This window comes from Scatophagus argus, chromosome 4 (assembly GCF_020382885.2).
Source record: "Scatophagus argus isolate fScaArg1 chromosome 4, fScaArg1.pri, whole genome shotgun sequence".
Classification (NCBI taxonomy): Eukaryota; Metazoa; Chordata; class Actinopteri; family Scatophagidae; genus Scatophagus; species Scatophagus argus.
Genome location: NC_058496.1, coordinates 5748178 through 5767494, shown reverse-complemented (window position 1 = coordinate 5767494; position 19317 = coordinate 5748178). Strand labels below are relative to the sequence as shown.

Here is a 19317-nt window from a genome sequence, read left to right as displayed (position 1 = left end):
GATGTTTGAAACCTGCACAACACCCGTGATGGCCTAGAAACCGTACAGGCATACAAAGAGCACATTTTTGACCCACAAAACAGGCATCTGTTGTTCAAGTTTTGGGAATTACGATGCTGCAGGAAGCATGATCATTGGAAAAGCATCTGCATCACATGCCTTTGAGGAGATATTGAAGCAGGAGTACACATAGAGGGTGAAGTCATACAGTAAGCATCTCTTTTAGTAAAGAGAGTTAAGTATAAGGGACAAACAGTTGGTGGGAGAAAAATATTTCTCATTTCTCATTTTCCTGGAGAGAAGGTGAGTCGAGTGGGAAGGAGAGGGGCAGGAGTTTGAGATTAGAGGAGCAAAGGTGGAGCAAGTGCAGAGACAGAGGTGGAAGGACCGGCAGACGAGGGGGGGGTGAGAGGATTTAGAGGATGAAAGATAGGGAAGAGGCGACAGACTGGATGTTTGGAGGCACAGGGGTGAAATAACAGTAAGAAGTGATTGGAAGGCTTGGACAGGGTGCCCACCAGACAGCCCGCCTTCTGCAGGCCCCGCTGCACCTGTTGTTTGTCAGGAGCGAGATGCACTGAGGGGAGGGGGTGGCGGGCGACGGGTCAGAGTGGGAAGGAGGGGTGAGCGTCTTTCTCTCTCTGTGACTCAGGAGAATCTGAGCAGGCACAAAGAGGGAGAGCTGAGGGGTGGGATATGCCATGAGTCAGCCGCAGCTAAAATAGGAACCTGAGCAACTTCCTCAGGGGACCAGCGGGGTAAAATAAGACAAGCGGTGAAACAGCACTCCTCGGACCGGCCTCTCGTCTCCTTGAGAGAGAACATAAGGTGACCGAGGACTGTGGGGAGGGCGTTGCATAAAAAGAACGTCATGCTTCACCTTGTATTATCATGCTTGATTTGGTGGCTTGCCATTAGATATCATGTTTTAATGCCACAAACACACTTAAAAACAATTCTGTTTTTCATTTATGTTGTACACAGCGACCCAACTTCTACAACTGGGGTTGTAGCTAAACCACCCGGGATGTCAATTTCTCCATACTCTCATATGCAGCTTCATCTTTTATAGGGCCGCAAGAGCATTTCACCCACTCTTTGCTCTGGAGCCAACTCCTCGGTGACATAACAGGAGCGGGTGTCACTGCTGAAGATGTCTCCCATTCCTCCCCTCGAGCTCTCAGAATAGAGAAGAGCACCAGGCATTGCTCACAATGCTGAGGAAATGCAGTAATCTGAGTTGCATAGTATACAGCTTCACCTTATGTTGTGCGGTGCATTTTGAACGTAGAGGCGTGTTGGTAATGTCAGGCTGACTTTGTGTTTCTCCTTGGGTTTGTGTCATGCAGAGTTCCCAGAGCCGTCCGTCTTTCCTCCTCTGGTTATGATAAGAAATGCCATCTCATGCAGCGTTGCCTTAACTGTTAAAGCAGCTTTGGCCTCTGCAAAGCTTGTCAAACACATATAGTGATGAGGTGAGGCTTAAGATGGAAACTTCAGGAGCGAAATAAAACAATGTGGTTGCATACGATACTACAGGTGACAAATGATGGAAAGAGGGAGAACAAGGAAGGTGTGTGTCCAAATACAATCTGTCAAAAATGAACTCTGTGTGACTTTTTAGCTCCCCGGCTCTGACAGGATTTTAAAGTATTATAATCAGGCCTAACAATGTGTTATGTTTACCTCCGCTGCCTTGGATATGAAAGCACGGCTGACATCCTGCCTACACAACAGTATAGCTATAGGCTTTCTAATCCCTCTGCAGCCTGAATAACAGAAATCAAACCGACGTCATTCTCCACTGCTCACTTCCAACAGTCACTTCAGGGCTGGATTTACTCAACGTCTAATCTGGACATTAAGATGGCCCAGTTTATTACATACAGTATTTCTCTTTGAATAGTTAAAAGGACAACTAATATCATCTTCAGTACCTTGAACCTGACTCCTTCCTTTGACTACATCTATTTTTGGCAGTGCGAGAAGAGGTGCAAACTGTACAGGACGTTTCCCAACTGTAGTAACAGAAAGGTCCTGAACTTGTGCTGCGTAAGAGTTGCAAACATGCCGGTGGATTGCAGCGTCTCTCTGTGTGTATGTGTGTGTGAAAAATATGGTTGGAGGTGGAATGCTGACCATGCTGGGACTTTGGTATGGCAGGGATGGGAGTCCTGGCATGGGAACATAGCACAGTGTAGCCATCTATCAGGTTCCTGTCCATACTAAACATGGAGGTCCACAACAGCCCTTACAGCTCCACAGGATATTTAAAAGGATTTTTGATTAGCACCATCATCATAAATTACACTCAGTGCACGTATCAAAGCTGTTGTGCCACTGCTACAATTTCTTTCCTTAAAGAAACAACAATTGCATTTCTTGCAAAAACACAGCATGTCAGTGAAGTGAAGACAGAAGCTGGAGACTTCAGGCTGAGATTAAAAGAGGAATCTGATGTTCTCTTTCTTGGAGGGACAACTTGTCAAACAGTCAAACAAATTGACAAGTGACACATACTGTTTATGTGCAGCAGATGGTGTTGACATGCATGATCGCATCAATATTCATTTAAAATGTTTTTGCGGAGAAATGGAACGTGCACGTGTGTTGACAAAGACAAGATGCAAGGACGAAAGGTCTCCACCAGGTTCAACTTAATGTTCTCTCTGTACTAAGGTACAGCTGAGTAAATAAAGAAAAGTGGGAGGCTCTGCTTTGTGTCACGATAAGTTATTCTCTCTTCCAGCTGTCCAGTGTGGTGCATTCAGTGACAGTAAACAACTTGTTCCTGGCAAGGACAAACAACAGTCAGGCTTTCAGCGACGAAAAAGCAGCAGCCTCTGCTGTCAGCCTCCACACGCAGAAGTACTTCAAACTGGAATGAACCAGCTGCTGAGAAACAACATGAAGGGGGAAAAAAGCCCTTGAAAAAAAAAGACATACTCCCGCCTCTGCCTCCTTTCAGTCTATCTCTGTCTCTATCTCTGTTCTCTTCTTTGTGCCCAATGAGAAAAACAGAGCGAGTCTGTACTCGCGACTGACGGAGAGCCGCTGCAGTGCTGCTGCTGTGTGTGAATGCATGTTAGCAGGAGCTGATGAAGACGTTACGACTAGTGAACGTATTCAACCGTATGACATGTTATCCTACTGGATGTATTAACTAAATGCCTGCAAACACGGATCTTTTAAGTCATTCTTTATCATTCCTGAATCTGCCTCTGATGTAACATTAGAGATGTCTCATGCTGAATAATTTGGTATAAATCCTTTAATAAATGACCACTGCTGAAGATGAGTCTGTGTGGCTGATGAACTATGATAGTCAGGCGAGGATGCTGCTGGGGTTGCTGGGAATGAGGAGCATACACTGAGGATGGTATGTAGAGACCGATAGGGTTTATTTAGCAGAGAGTTATGGAGTTATGGCTTATAAGGAGCGGAAAAGCAGACTATTTAAAGGATTTTGTCCATGGGAAGTGAAGTTTGAAGTTTGTCCATAAAAAATGAGCGAGGAACATCCACTGAAGACAAAAATGAATAAATTGGTTGGATTAGATTCTTGATGCGTGAGTCAGAAGTGCCAGGAAGTGGTGACACTCCTTGTTAAACTTTCCCCATAGCTTCATTTAATAAATAGGTGAGGAAGAATTAATGTTTGACATGAAGCAGTGAGATTTTCAGAGGATCAAGTGTTAATTATAACTGAACAGTGGCTCAGTTTTGTCAGTTATTCAGCTGCAGAGGTCAGGCTCCTCGTCATGGGGTCATGATGCCAGGCAAACAATTAAACTTTCTTATTCCTGTAAGTGGAGATGCGCCAGAGGATGTTATACCTCTTTGGATTTGATAAAACAGCAGTCACAAATCAGGATTTCTCACATACATCACACACACAAGACGTATCCTTCTCAGTGGATCCGCTCCTGCACTTTCAGCATTTTGTTCCACTGTTTCGAGGAAAGCGTGGGCTCGCGTTGAAGCTCCTCTCCGTGCCTCAGTGCAGAGACGTGTGTGTGTGTGTATCTATTATGTCACAATGATGATGTGGCATTGGCAGGCTTTTGGAGGGAGGGGGCTCAGTCCAACTCTTCCCTGAACGTGCCTGGTCACAGTAAGCTGCTGAGAACCTCTGGATCACAGGGGCTTCTGGGTAGCGGGATTAGCTGGTGAGAGGAAACAGCTGAGGCCTGTGTAGCGTCAGCACTTGCTAATCAACACTCGCACCGCGCACACATACATGCACGCAGCCCCCAATCTGTGCTGTCCCTTCATAATCCCCTCCACCCTTTTTTTTTTTTTCAATCCACAGGGGTCAGACACCCACAAAGGCCTGGGCCCGCAAAAGTCAAAGGGGTGGGAGGCTGAGGGGAGGCGGGGAGGAGACAAAGCCACACTGAAGTGCTTGGTCAAAGCTGACAGGGCTGCTGAGTCATCACTGACGCTGGCTCAAACTGATAATGTGCAAAAATTCCCAGTGAGCCTGATGAGCTGTCACTTTGTATTGAACTTATTTGTTTTGAGTAAAGGTTTAGACACATTTTTCCCCCCCCCATTTTCTTTACACCACAGTTACTCCTGTAACCGGTCCCTGAGTCACAGAGGGCATTAAGAAATCAAAGACAGGTTCAGTTACGCAATAGCAATGACATTCATGCTTTCTTCAGAGATCGTTCTGCGCATTTCGTTCCACTTTGACCACCAGCAGCTCATGCTCTTGTAACAAAATCAAATAGCATAAAACCGGGCTGACGTAAAATGCAAGTCAATACACTACGAGTAAAATTGATCGTCTGCTTACAAAATAGACCGTTGAACGTTATAAATAGGTCATGTATAGACAAACTTGTGCCAGAATGAGAGCAGCCTATAGGAAGACTGAAAACTTCAACCTGTGCAAGTTAAATATTTGCTTAAGTCTGAATCAAAACAAGCCACAAAAGATTTCAGGACCACTCAGGGATTGGTAATGTGTGTATGTATCAAAATGTAAATGTTATGCACACATAACACATGAGGGGAAAACAAGCTCAAAGTCAACTAAAGTAATCATTTGATGCTCGAACTTTGTGAAGAAATGTGCATTTAAACCTCCTCCATCATGGCTCCTTTCTTTAGCAGGGATCAATAAATCAAGTCTTTTGCTACATGTCGACCCGTGACTGTGGTCTGCAGCCCTCAGCCTGTATCAGGTTTCACTGAGACTTTCCTAGAAAGGACTGCAGTAACTCATCCCTGCTTCCTTTCAGCTAAACATCAAAATTCTAATTTTTTTGACACGCTGGATCATAGTTTGGGTATGTTTGTTTTTTATCAGAAATGTATACATTTTCAACAGATGATCCTACATACTCAGCTTTAAAAGATATGCTCTGCAATTTCAAAACAATGAATTGAAGGACATGAACTTTAATAACTTCCCCCATCAATAAAAGCACATGAGCCTGTAATATGAGGCAGGAAGACTAAATTATTTGGCGCTCTGAATCACTCTGACCTTATGCAGTCTCATGATTCACACAACTGGCACTCAAGTGATGAGGAAAGTGTGGCTTTTCACTCTGGTTTTGTGTCTCCTTCTCTGTCCTAAGGAATCTCCAGTTAAACTCCGGAAGATTTGGTCAGCAAAGACGAGTGTGGACGCGCACAAACAGAACAAAAAGAGGGATAAAACCTGTGCCACGTCATCTCCATTGTGGGGGTAATAACACATTACATAAAAACAAAACGTTTAATATACTGTGTGTTAAGTGTATTTTTCTATAAACATATGATGAAAGCAAGGCTGTGTAAGACTTGCCATCATGAAACTTTCTGCCAGCAAGGCCAGGTGCAGTTTATTAAACCACCTCTAGGGGCAATGTTGTACAAACTTTCAGAGGATAATCTGGGCCCAGCTGAGTGGCAACCTGTGTGCTTCTGATCTAAAGGTGTCATGACCAAATAAAAAAGGTTTTCTCTCAGGGCAAAACGATAGCTAATGGTTAATCACTTCCAGCTTACTTTGAACTCTTTTTGTTTTTCACTTGAAAGGATGTTTTGTTGTAATTCTGTCAAAGATTGATGCTCAGACAAAACAGCATTAAAAGTATATGCTTTATCGTGAAAGTGCGTCGCGTATATGCTCCCATGGTATAAACCCCCAAAAAATCAGATGACAGTCAACTGCAATTTAGAACAAAACGTTTATTCAAATCAAAAGGAAGAACTAGACAAAGGGTTAAATCATTCTGAACATAGAATATTCATAGAATATCTATACATCGTCATGATTGACAGACAAGAAAAAAGATAAAAACAAACATACAAATGGAGAATGGAGAAAATTCAGAGAGTGATATTGCACTTGGTTTCTAAAATGTTTCAGATCCTGTCTGCCAGGTTCTTTATCTCTGAACATTTCAGTCCCTGCCTTTATTAGGTCAGGAGTTTAGCTTAGCTTTGACACTGGACTACTCTGAGGCCCAAGCAAATGGACTATGGAACTGACCAACCTGAAACAAATATGTAAGCTTATTCATTACCGTGTAGCTTGATTTTGTTTCCCTAAGATAAAATCCAAACAAAAGACTGCAAACAAATACAACGGGGTAGAACGGTTTGACGTGGAAGAAGCAGTTGGTCTGTTGTCCCACGTTACCTAAACGTTTCTCGGATGGGGAGGTGGGGGATAGGGTGCTGATCAACAGCTGCCACCCCCAGGCCTGAGGGGGATCAGAGAGGTCAGGGAGACTAACTCAGGAAGGTTGCTTAGTAAACTAAGAAGCAAACTAAACCAATGCCCAGAAATACGGAAAAAAAATTAGTCAACCCTCATCAGCTTCAAAAAAATAACAATCGAGAGGCCTGTCCAAGATGTCATTTTTTAAAAACGCTTTCTTCTAAAGGACTTTTTATTTCCTCTTTCCCTTTTTGTCCTTTTGAATAAACATGGAAAGGGTGTGTACAAACATAATAAAGGAGAAAGAAGAGTTAATATAGACACTGAAAAATGAAGAATCATGATCAGGTCTCTTCTGCGTCAAGGCCACTAAGATAAGATCACTTTAATAATCTGCAGTTTGTCGATTACGGTCAGAAGCTGTATACTTAGTTGCAGCTGGATCTCAATAAGAGCGTGCACATGCGTGCGCACACATACACACACACACACACACAACATACAAACTGGTGTCAGCTATGTTTAAAATGTAAACTTAGAAAAAAATTCAAATAATGCATTAATGTCCTACAGAACACTGCTTTACTGAAAAAAATCCTCTCGGATAACAAGGTTAGTACCAAAAGGTTTTTCTCCAGACCTTCACCACTGAATGCTTTTTTTAAAAAAATTTTCTTATCAAAAAAGTGCTGCTTTTCTCTTTCCTGACTATGTCAAACCTCTGTTGCAGCTGGTCTTTTATGTTGACCGAGTGAGAAAACCAATGTATTACTCATGTCAACCTACTACTACTTGTTCTGACCAGTCTCAACAGAAGTTCAGCAACGTCCCCAGCTTTTTCTCATTTGTGCTGGGTTTGCTCCTTTAATGCAGGAGCAGCGTCATTCCTCCTTTTCGGTCTCTTTTTTTTTATAGCCAGCATTCTGGTTTCACTGGTCTGGTACATCTAACAGTTTGTTGGATGAACTGGGCAAGTGCAGCAGGACAAAAAGGGAATGTGATTTATCTCAGAAAGCTGCCTTGCTTATCTGCAGGTTTATTTTCTCATCTTGGAAGTTTAAAAAAAAAAAAAATCCAAAACCCTTCGTTATTTTTAACAGTGCAATTTAAAAGAAAACTTATAACTTTTTTTTCTCTCTTTTTTCCAACCGTTTGGCAAGTGAGAAGACCACCTGAGACAGTGCTTTTTGGGCAGTAATGCAAGCCTGGCTTGCCCTGAGATTAGGAGTAGAAGGGCTGCAGGCAATTAGGGTGAGGCAAGTCCTCCACAATGTACCACCCTCTGTGTTACACACACACACACACACACACACACACACACACACTCACTCACTCACTCAGAGACTCATGTTTCTCTTCAGCTACGATTTGAGTGGCGAATGCAGGTCTGCAACCCTCCTAGTCCAAATCCAGAGCAACCTCAACACAAAAAAAGGCTAAAAGCTGTTCTACGATTGGAGCTAAATACAGAAACAGAATAACAGAGTTAAACTAAAAGAGGAGGGAAGCCACACATGGATCCAAGCTGAGGAGGCAACATCTTAAAGAGCTTTCAGATGGAGACAGTGTGCTGAAGTTGTAGTAAGAGTCCAGTCTAGTTGTTATAAGTCACTGAGGAAATGTCATAAGGAGAAAAAGAAAATTCTTTAAAACAGCTTAAACAAATTCAGTGCATTGTTCTTGTCCTTTTCAGTCTTTTTTTCCAAAATCAAATCCTGTTCTCAGCATTGCTCAAAGTTATGCAGATGAAAGTCTTTAAAGTTAAGCCTGCAGTCTCATATTCTTAGTCTGGCGCATTACAAGGCTGAAACCAAACTATTAGTGATTTTTTTTTTCAGTTCTCATTAAATGGAGCCACACAACTCAAGTAAAGAATAAATGTGCAAAACAAAATCCCAAATGAGGCAGGAGGACGTAGTCTTTGCTCTGTTGTCAACCGCTGCCGCTGAACACTTTCATTCATACAGGCTATGGTGGTCAGAAGGTTGATATTTTTCTGTCTTCATCCCATTTTTCTTTAGGTGATTCTACTGAAGTCTGGACATGATTAGTCCTGCCTTTTGCGTGAAGAACCACGTCCTTATGTGCCATGGGTACAGAAGAATCAAGGGTCAAAGAGGAGCTTGGCAGGTCGAGCCTTGCTGATTCTTCCTCATCACTGTCAGTACTATCAGCAGGGCTCTCGCTACTAGTGGATAGGGGGGGTTTCATACAGACTGAAAATGTGTTCATCTGTACATATCCAACCCTCAGCAGACTGACACAGGAAGGAAGTAATACCCCAAACCAGTGACTCCTGTTTCTCTCACTGAGGGATGGCAGGAACAGATTTGTCCAACCCAACTCAACTGTGGGTATTTGTCCAAGTCTTGGTTGGTTTGTTGGATACTTTTCTCTTGATGTCAGCAGTGTTAAGTGAACACCGTTGTTGGAGAAAAATAAACAAAGCTGAGCCTTGCAAGCTGGTTCATTTGAGTTCCCCGACTCGCTCAGGGGAATTGCAGGAATACCCTTCAGCGTGACGGACAGGCGTCGAGTCTGCGCTCCTCTGTACGGCTGGCATGATCCGGGTTAGGATCGATCTGGAGTGGAGAGCAGAACAGCAAAAGAGGGTTTATTTAATGAAACACAGAGCTGATTTAATTTAGTCTGTACTAAAAAAAAAATTAATGGACAAATGTTCTTTATTTCATTGATGCTTACCTCAGAGTACAGAGGTGGAGGCTGGAAGCGGAACTCGTGAATGTAGGCGAAGAGAGGTCCGTCCAGCTCCTCACGGGCTGCTGGCACATCCAGACTGCTCTGCCTCTGCTCTTCTGTCACAATTTCTGCATAGCTTGGAGGAGCTGCAGAGGAGGGGCAAGCCACATGTTCACATTCTAGGGGAATTAAACTCAGAATAGAGCCATAAATCTGAAACATAAATCTCATTCAACCCACCTTCAGGCCTCTCAGGCAGACCCAGGCCCAGCCAGCTCATGCTGCACTGACTGCTGACGCTGGAGGTACGGGAGCCAAAGGGGTGGAGAGGGATGGTTCCGATGACCAGGGGCAGGTTCAAGGACAGGTTTATCGCCCCAGGTATGTCTACGTATACCTGAGCACAGACATAGGGATAACCAAAACAGGTTAGAATATGCAAATTACTGTGGAGGCACGACAATTGTGCTGCAATGTACTAAAAAGAGGGCTCTGGAGCCAAGCATGCAGCATGAAATGAAACAGATTTTTAATCTGCTCTAAGATGAAACCATGCTAGTCAGGGTTAAACTGCTTTGCAGTCATTCAGCAACATGTGGGTCAATGTCTTGAGGTCGCTTGCTTATGCAAGGTAGAGCCCTTGCCTGGTGGCTGTCTGTTAGCAAGGTAAAGAGGGTATAAGCACCCTCGAGGCAGGTGTTACCAAAGATATTCTGGGCTAATGCTCTTAGCAGCATGTGGAGAGAACACCTGGTGCAATCCAAGGCCCAGATTTGGTAAAGCAAGCTGAGTCAGCCACGTCCTTTACCAGGAGAGATACTGGCTTACTAGGAAATATTGATTCTGTGTCGATAATGGTGCCGAGCAATGGCGATAACAAGGACAGGAATAGACTGTAATGAAGTCAAAAACACCTGCGTCTCTATGCCAATGATCTCTGCACAGAAGCAAGCTGGCAAAACTGTTCAAATGGGAAGCAGGAGTGGCACAAACATACTCACCATGAGGGAATACTCCACCCTAATTATGCTGCAGTCCAGGATGGAGGGTGAGACAGGTGGAATCTTCAGCATCTTGCCACTCCAGGTCTCTGTTTTGCCTGAGGACAGAGACTCTCCCCGCAGGTTGGCCACCAGCTGCTTGACCTCCTTCATCTTCCCTTTGGCATAGAAGGTCTGGGTCTGGTAGATGGCTGCCTTTGGCACCACCATGCGGGATGAGCAGTTCTCAATCTCTGCAAAGATCTGGATCGACTCTCCTGGAGAGTTCAGGAGGACAGATGTGAGGTTAACTTAAGTTTTTCCATTTCGATCGATGGTGATCATTTTTTTTAATCTGGTGTGTGATTACTAGAAAACGCAGTGATTTGTACAGTGTGATACTTCCATTCAGTTATTTGGTTAACGGAAGACAAAGTAAGATGTAGCATTATAAAACATTTACTTATTCTCACCTGGGGTGTATCCCTTCCTTTCAATTTTGGCACTTAGGGAAATAGGACCTGAGGTGCAGAACCAACAGCAAAGCGTTTTGTCTTTCGTGCCAGCCTGTGGTGACTGAAGAAAAAGGAAAACAGATACATTAGCAAATGATATCTTCAAAAGGGCTGACAATAATGTACGGACTGCTCTGCTCCTGCTATCCGCTGCGTAATCAGTCAAAACTTCACCACATTTTCACTTTGACCCTGAATATTTATCTTCCTATTTGTAGGCAGCACCTCGGCCAATTAAAAGACACCTAAGGCTGCTTCAAAAGAGCTTACCAGCAATAATGGAGTGTTGATGTCAATGTGCTCAAAGACTGTAAATTCCTTCTTGGTCTTCATGGGCAGAAGCCACGGCCTGTGGAGTTCTGCCTTCACCCAGTAGCGCACACTGCCATGCTTCCCTTCGAAAGAGGTAGCCAGAGGTCTAGAAGAGGAAAGACAAGAAAGGGGTTATGTGAGCTGTCAAAAGCTCATTCATGCCACAGCTGAACAACGATGGTATTGATGTTTGATCTCTGACTCGAGTGCAGTTTTGAGACACTCACGTCTGTGGAAGCTCGAGGCTGAATGCATACTCATGTCTTCCTGAATGGATAGTGGTGAGTCCTTCCTCAGAGTTGTCATCGTCTGAAAAACAAGGAGGACAATATTCCAAACACATGTATACCATACCTGCGTAAAATGCTCTACGAAGGCATCTGAAAGTCATACCAAAAACACAGGGTGGGGGAGACAAAAGAGAATTAAGGGGGTTTACTATCTGTCTTTGGAAAATTAATGTAATTAAAGATAAGAAGCAAACCAATATTTAGAGCATGCCAAAGAAGTTGATTGTGCCTTTGAATGAACAAAGAACTAGATCCCATTGTGCCATACATGATGGAAATACATAAGCTATGATGGGGGGAAAATTGGGGCAATGTGGGGCAACAATAAGATCCTATTTGGTAAATCTGTCTCACAAACAAGGACCAATTTCTGTTCTTTCTATGTCTGGAATATTAAAGATAATCTAATGTTTGTCAGGAGGAGGACACTTTCGCACCGTTAAACTCCTATTAAAAAAAAACAGTTTTTCATTTAAAAAAATTAATTAAGTATATTAATAAACCAAAGAGTTTATTCTGAAGAGCTGGGACGACAGGACGGCTATGCTTCTGCCAGCTCAGCACTCCCTCCCCACAGCAGCAGCCGTGTGGTAAACAAGTGCGGAGCTGTCAGTCAAACGGCAGACTCCAGCAGGAGGAGACCGGCCTAAACCGGTGTGAGCAGCTTCCCACAGCCGCTCTGCTCTCATTACGCATTCACTGTGCGACACCGCAGTCACTACTACGACGCTGCTCCGAGCGCCAACCATCGCGGCTTTCCGCCGCTTTAATCCACCTCAGCTTCACCAGGAATGTTTTATAAAGAGCTCGTAAATGTAACTTGTGTTGAGGTATTAATATTACTGTTCAGGGACGCACCAACAGCTCTGGTCTACGACAGTCAGTTTACCTTGGTAATAATCAACTATTTGTTGTACAAAAATTTGCCTTGAAAATGAACGCAGAGGGGAACTGACGACTGGACAAACCCTGATCACAGGCTGCTGCAGGGTGGACCAGAACCTGTCCATTCAATGATTCAGAGAAACGGACCAATACATCAAGTTAAACACAAACGATTACAAGGCACTCAAGTGCAAATGCAGATGCTCACAAGGGGCTGATTTTCACTATGAAAAACAAACCAGTCTGGATGAAACGACACCATTCTTTGCAGGGACAAAGCTGCTTACAATAAAGCCCAATTCTATCTCGTATTTCATTTCAGAAAAACACAAGCACAAAGTAAGAGTTTATTAAACGGAAACAAAGTACCGTACTGTAGCTTCTAATAGGCTTTAAATCAAACTACAGGTGCTTCTATCTGAGAGTTTCATTTTGCAGGTGTTTTCTTAATTAAAAAGTTGCAGAATTTTTTTTGTCAATCTCTGCATATGAGTGATGTCATTGGCCACACATGGGCACCTCAGCCAATGACACGCGGCTGAGGGAGGAGCATGCGCGTTGCCCCGCCTTCACCAGGTCCAGTTTTCGGAACAGGATTGAACCGCTTTGAACAATGGGTGGAAACTTAAGAAAAGCTACAAAGAAACACCCAATAAAACGCATTTCTGCCTTGAAAATTTCTAACAAAGCTGCGGACACATCGTCTTAAGTTGTTACTCTATCGTCCTGTGTCTCGAAAATGTTATATAATTGTCGTTTTACACTCGAAATACTATGAAAAACACAGTTGCTCGAGCTCCTGTCATTCATTCTGACACCTTGACACAAACAAGTAGGCTAACGATGGAGTTATTTTTATCTCATGTCACAAACCACATTTAAACCCACCACAAAAACAAGCTCCAATATGAAACTTATGCATCTTTATATTGTGTACATTACTAAGTTATTAGCACTTTCCCCCCCTGACATTCGGTACACCAGCATCCTCATCCTCCAATGAACCTGATCCCCAACCAGCACAAAGAGCATCTCATTTTCTCTAAAAACCTGTGCTAAAAAGAAATAAGACCACACTCTCTTACCTCTCTCGTGTCCAATTAAAATATCTTTGTGATTTAGATATTCCACTTCTTCTGTGTAGTTTTGCGTGTAGGCAGTGTTGGATCCAGCATTTCTCGATTCAGTCCAACGAACTTTTGCAAATCCTTTTGCGTGGATTTTGAGAGATTTCACACGGATTTCTCCCGTGACTTCGATGATCACCCTCCCTGAGACGCAGTCCCCGCTTGAGAAAACGGGAACATTGCTGTCATTGAGACAGTCGTAGCTTACTGTGAAGCTTTTTACCTTTCCTAGCACCATGGTGGAAAGAGATAGGCTACAGAGACCTTGAAATAAAAAAGAGTCTATGAAAAAATAATCTCATATGAAAAAGAGATGCAGTTTTTAGACACTGATCTGTATCTCTGCCCTGCAAAAAGCAGTGGGCACGATCAGTGGTTTCTTTGAGAGCAGTTCATTGAGATGTGTGATGGCTGAATAACAGCAAGGGATGCTGTTATCATCCGCCTCTCTCCTGGTTGGTCTCCAGTCAAAGACAAGGAAACCCCCGTTGCTCGGCTCACTTTAAGCGATGAGCTGTGTGAAAAACAACCTTGGGCGCATGCGCAGGGCTTCACTGCCCCCTCCTTCCGCCTTCTGGAACAAGGCAGAGAAGTGTGGCACTGAGCCATATGACAAGTTTGGTCAAACAGCTGAAAGTCTGCACAAAGAAATGTTCCCCACTGTAGGTTTGTAAGCGAAGCATTACAGGTAATTTGTTGTTATTTTTGTTTTATATAAGATCTATTTAAATTACACGAACATAACTCTCCAAAAGGCCCCACAGCTGACTTATTTCCTGACTTTAATTCAGAAATTGATCTAAGAAATATGTCTGTTGATTGAACTAGGAATAAAGGAAAATGCGCATCTCTCCACCCTTCGTAATATGTGCATATATAGTGATAATTGATTCATATATTGTACATCACCTCAAGATCTTTTTTACAGCTTACAGCCTTATTTCAAGGCATGTGGCTCAAACATAAACACGTTCATCAGTGATGTAGTCGATACACACGCTCACTGCAACTTCTACATCCATGTGCAGTCAACAGAAAATAACAGCTGAATGCTGCATGATGTCTGCAGCAGCACTGACCATGTAGACTGCTGGGTACTGTGTAAAGGGGGGGGGGGGGTGAGCAGACTTCCAGATATGCTTTCTATACGTTCATCTGTCACATATGGTGTTTTTTGTGTTCAGATTAAAATGATCCATGCACATATGGGGGTGTTGGGGGGACTCGGTTGGGATTTGTCCTTGTGTTGAACAAACAACTCTGAGGCTCGAAACGCCCCCTGGTGGCCGTGAAGGCCTCTACACACATCTGCAGAATCACCTGTTGAACAGCACTGTAACTCATGTGTATTGCTCCCGACAAGCAATTCATGAAGGCGAAACAGTGATCCTTTTGGTTCTAGTTTATTCTGATTATTTACAAGGTGCTACATTAGTTCTGCAGTACAAGTCGGACACAAAGAGCATGGAGATAGTGTTTGATTAAAACACAATTAGAACGAAATAATTATTTATCATGGGCCATGCTACGTTATATAATTCTTAAAAATGCATCACTTGCACTAATATTTCTCCTATACATAGTTGTGCTCATGACAGTGTCAAGTCAGTATCAAATGTTGTGCCACTCAGATGCTTCATTAAAAGATGAATGCTGCCCCCGAGAGCTTTCAGTATGTCATTGCAGGTTTCAAAACGTATCTCATCTGTCCCCCTGAAAAACTTTTTTCTTCTATTTATTTTGGAATGAATGTGATTGATATATAAATATGTTTAATAAGTCAGATGTTTTTCATATTTAACCAATGCGCACAACTGAACTGCTGCATTTTAAACGAAACAAGGAAACTCTTATTTTGAAAGCGTAACCAGGATGTTTACATCAAGTCTTTCAAAGTCGAACACTCGCCGTCATAGAGGAACAATTTCTATCAGTGTCTTCCTCTGCTAACCCTGAACAAATCTCTTCTCTTTACCACGGCAGATCGCCATATTGCAAGGAGGTGAAACGCTGTCGGGAATATGAAAGTGTTGGCTCTGACTTTTCTGTTTCAAATGTTTGGTCAAAGTTTGTGCCAAAATGGAACCAGACCCAACATTGTGATGGTGATGAGTGATGCATTTGTAAGTGTGAATTACAGAACAGAAAGTGTCAAAGTAGCAGCTTCTTTTGCTGATTTCAGTTACTAAGAGAAGACAAGATTAAGCACCATACAGATAGATGCTTGTTTTTTTTATATTTAATCTTTGTTTGGCTGTGAATCGCTGGCTGAATGTCAGTTTTCCTCTGCCTGCAGGATGGGCGATTAACCTTTGAACCTGGCAGCAAAGTTGTGCAGCTGCCATTTGTGAACTACCTCAGGGAGCTTGGTACCACATTCCTCAACGCTTACACCAACTCACCGATCTGCTGCCCGTCAAGAGCAGGTCAGTTACCCACTGAAAGTCAGTGGGGATTTACCTTTGAACATGTGAGACAAGTATTGTGATATTTAAGATGGTGGTGTAATGATGAATAAAGTTAAACCGTTTAATCTTTGCTCTCAGCAATGTGGAGTGGTCAGTTTGTCCACCTCACGCAGTCATGGAACAACTACAAGTGTCTCGAAGCTAATGCAACAACATGGATGGGTTTGCTGGAGGCGAATGGATATCTTACTAAGATGCTGGGCAAGCTGGACTACACCTCAGGGAGTCACACTGTCAGGTAGGGACAGTTGCTTTGGTTGCGCTTGTATCTCAGATAAGAGAGAATCTTCACTAACTTTTTCTTATTCACCAAACTAAGATCAACAACACTGCAAACTCATATATAAAAAAATTTTCTTGTGACTTACTGTATGAGTAATAAGCAACAACATACTGTGTGTGGGCCTCTATTTTCCAGAACAGCATGAATCACGTTCTTGAATGCTTGTCCTTACATGTTTCTTTCCATTCTCTCTTCTTTTGTGTCTGCATTTTGTTGGATTTTGCTTGTGTTTGTGCCACTCATGCAGTAACCGAGTTGAGGCCTGGACACGTGATGTTCAGTTCCTTCTGAGCCAAGAGGGCCGACCAGTTACGCAACTTGTTGGCAACATGTCAACAACAAAGATCATGAGAAAAGACTGGAACAACACGGAGAAGGCTACGCAGTGGATCCACCAAAGAGCTGCATCTTCACACCAGCCCTTTGCTCTTTATCTTGGCCTCAATTTACCACATCCATATAACACCAAATCGCTGGGGCCCACAGCAGGAGGATCCACCTTCCTTACCTCACCATACTGGCTAGAAAGGGCAGGCTTTCTCTTTGCCTCTATCTTAAAAAAATTTTCACTTCATGACTGCAGAATTCCATTGTATGTTTTTATATATTTCACTTTAGAATTCTAAGGTTTTATTTTACACACACAGGTGTCGTCTGAGCTCATCACTGTACCTAAATGGTTGCCCATGGCTGCCATGCACCCTGTTGACTACTACTCCACCTTCACCAAAAACTGCAGTGGTGTTTTCACTGAGGAGGAAGTCAAAAGCATTAGAGCCTTCTATTATGCCATGTGTGCTGAAGCTGATGCCATGCTGGGTTAGTTGACAGCACTAATTCAGTCTCTGTAGTCAGGAAGTAGGAACTTTGAGCTTAACTGTAGTCTTTTGTACTCCCAAAGACATCTCAAATTCTTCAATCACTTTCCATTACCAAAATGATTGGTGAAGAAGTCCAAATATGCAAGGATTTGGGTCTTTGCTCAGGTTCAGAGAACCGAACTTCACTGGAGAAAAACATGAGTCACCATTCATCAAAATCCCAACACGAACAAAAATACTCAAGTGAAGTAGTCTTAGGAAAGGACTTTCTGTGTTGCAGCACAGCCAGTGTTTCTTTCTACATAGGTAGGTAGATGACTTTATTCATCCCCGAGGGGAAATTGTGTGATCAAAAAGATGCCGCCCGAACAGGGACTTGAACCCTGGACCCTCAGATTAAAAGTCTGATGCTCTACCGACTGAGCTATCCGGGCTCTATAAAGCAAGGTGTATCATAGCAGGTGACAGAAAGTATACTGTGCATCAGCAAGCGAAATATAACTATTAAATATCTTGAATTGCCCATATTGATTGTGCAGTCGTTTTATTTTCTTCATTCACTTTCTCAGTTAAGGCATATTAAAATCCATACAATCTGCTCTCTGCAGGGTAAATCTCATTGGTCACGGTGAGATCCTTTTTGCCACCGTTTTATCCTGACACCACAGTTTGAATAAAGTCTCTTCAGCTGAATTAAGTGAAAATCCAGCAGCAGTTCTGGTCTCACTCTGTGTCTTACACCATGTCTTTGTTTCAACAGGTCAAGTGATTTCAGCCCTGAGAGAGACTGGCCTGCTTAACAACACTGTTGTGATCTTTACGGCTGACCACGGAGAGCTGGCCATGGAGCACCGGCAGTTCTACAAGATGTCAATGTTTGAAGGCAGTTCCCATGTTCCCCTGCTGATCATGGGACCTGGAATGACATCTGGCCTGCAGGTCAACCAGCTTGTGTCTTTGGTTGATCTCTATCCTACTGTTTTAGGTAAGGAAATAGAAAACATAGGATTGAAATGTCTGTAAAAGATAAGTCATTAAAATATTTAGAGTTAAAAGCAACAGAATAAATTCCCCATTAAATTTTGATTTTATTATTTTAACTTGATGTATTATACTTGTGTATTTTGCAGACATTGCTGGTATTTCAGCAGTAGGTACCCTCAGTGGCCACTCACTCCTTCCTCTGCTGTCCAAGGCCAGCACTTACAAGAAGCAGCATCCAGACTGGGTTCTGAGTGAATATCATGGTTGTAATGTCAACGCCTCCACATACATGCTTAGAAGTGGCCGGTGGAAATATATTGCCTATGCAGATGGCCTGAGTGTCCCCCCACAGCTTTTTGGTGAGTTCCTAGTTTCGGAAACTAAACCTCAGTCGCTGAAAGGGTCATATGCTTTCAGGAAGAAAAAAACAGCCATAAAGTTGTGATTCTCACCGATTTCCTGCACTCTCTGTGTTTTGCAGACATAACATTGGACAAGGAGGAACTTCACAATGTAGTTCTCAAATTCCCAGTTGTGCAGGCGTATTTGGACAAGCTCTTGCGTAGCATTGTAGACTATCCAAAAGTCTCATCAACTGTCCACCTCTACAATAAAAAATCATTTGTTGCCTGGCGGGACAGTTTGGGCAGGAACTACAGCGAGGTCATTGCTAACCTCAGGTGGAACGTGGATTGGCAGAAAGATGCGTTAGCCAATGAGAGAGCTATTGACAAGTGGCTCTATGGCTCTGTGTGATTTTTTTTTTTAATGGTTATATAATGAGCTGGACTCAAACAAGAACTTGGACTTTTATGCTCACAACTGGAGCATCTCAAAGTATCGCTTTTTTAATGCCCTGGGCTCACACTTTGGCAAAATCTAGACTTTTACTGATATGACACATAACCACACAAACATGGACACAGACTACCGGTGGGACTTTACATGACATAGATTAACTTTCTTCCTTTGTTCATTTCCAAGTTTCAGAGTCAGAATCAGAATTCCTTTATTTATCCCCGAAGGGAAATTCTTTTTCGTACAGACATTGCACTTGCAGTATTCCCGACCAAGAAAGAAAAGTGAAAGGTATAAAAATAGGATAAACAAAACAAGATAAGTATAAATCTAAAATCTAAAAGTACAGGTATTTACATGTGTTAAAAATTTAAAAAAATTTAAAAATACAGGTGTGTACATGTGTAAAAACTTTATATACATTGTATATATAAAGTAAGTGTGTCTGTCACAGTGCTGAGTTTAGCAGTTTGATGGCGACAGGCAGGAATGA

The 19317-nt window shown here is 42.8% G+C and overlaps 2 protein-coding genes and 1 non-coding gene across 5 annotated transcripts; 1 reads left to right on the top strand and 2 right to left on the bottom strand.

Annotated features, from left to right (window-relative positions):
• Positions 1 to 6166: 6166 nt before the first annotated feature.
• On the bottom strand, positions 6167 to 13959 carry arrdc3a (arrestin domain containing 3a). Of its 2 annotated transcripts, none has more exons than XM_046387081.1 (8): positions 13429 to 13959; positions 11396 to 11477; positions 11127 to 11274; positions 10815 to 10917; positions 10363 to 10619; positions 9602 to 9758; positions 9365 to 9507; positions 6167 to 9243 (listed from the first exon to the last, which is right to left on the bottom strand). In XM_046387081.1, the coding sequence occupies exons 1-8, from the start codon at positions 13706 to 13708 to the stop codon at positions 9175 to 9177; spliced, it is 1239 nt and encodes a 412-aa protein (XP_046243037.1). In that variant the 5' UTR covers positions 13709 to 13959; the 3' UTR covers positions 6167 to 9174. The 2 variants fall into 2 exon arrangements, with proteins under 2 accessions (XP_046243037.1, XP_046243038.1); XM_046387082.1 differs by having other exon boundaries at positions 11396 to 11548; positions 13429 to 13569.
• arsk (arylsulfatase family, member K) lies at positions 12835 to 19137 on the top strand. 2 transcript variants are annotated; one of them, XM_046387080.1, is made up of 9 exons: positions 12835 to 13048; positions 15454 to 15593; positions 15767 to 15896; positions 16017 to 16176; positions 16469 to 16751; positions 16869 to 17040; positions 17803 to 18027; positions 18173 to 18385; positions 18508 to 19137. In XM_046387080.1, the coding sequence occupies exons 2-9, from the start codon at positions 15492 to 15494 to the stop codon at positions 18780 to 18782; spliced, it is 1560 nt and encodes a 519-aa protein (XP_046243036.1). In that variant the 5' UTR covers positions 12835 to 13048; positions 15454 to 15491; the 3' UTR covers positions 18783 to 19137. The 2 variants fall into 2 exon arrangements, with proteins under 2 accessions (XP_046243036.1, XP_046243035.1); XM_046387079.1 differs by lacking the exon at positions 12835 to 13048 and having other exon boundaries at positions 15353 to 15593.
• trnak-uuu lies at positions 17404 to 17476 on the bottom strand. Its single transcript has one exon. It is a non-coding gene; the product is annotated as a tRNA-Lys (tRNA).
• Positions 19138 to 19317: the final 180 nt, after the last annotated feature.

Excerpts from the sequence above, each read along its gene's own strand:
- arrdc3a (XM_046387081.1), bottom strand. The coding sequence starts at position 13,708 with ATGGTGCTAGGAAAGGTAAAAAGCTTCACAGTAAGCTACGACTGTCTC. Across the intron at positions 10,620-10,814 it reads AAGGAAGGGATACACCCCAG|GAGAGTCGATCCAGATCTTT; the intron begins GTGAGAATAAGT and ends TGAACTCTCCAG. Across the intron at positions 9,508-9,601 it reads TCTGCCTGAGAGGCCTGAAG|CTCCTCCAAGCTATGCAGAA; the intron begins GTGGGTTGAATG and ends CCTCCTCTGCAG.
- arsk (XM_046387080.1), top strand. The coding sequence starts at position 15,492 with ATGAAAGTGTTGGCTCTGACTTTTCTGTTTCAAATGTTTGGTCAAAGT. Across the intron at positions 15,594-15,766 it reads TGGTGATGAGTGATGCATTT|GATGGGCGATTAACCTTTGA; the intron begins GTAAGTGTGAAT and ends CTCTGCCTGCAG. Across the intron at positions 16,177-16,468 it reads TCAGGGAGTCACACTGTCAG|TAACCGAGTTGAGGCCTGGA; the intron begins GTAGGGACAGTT and ends CCACTCATGCAG.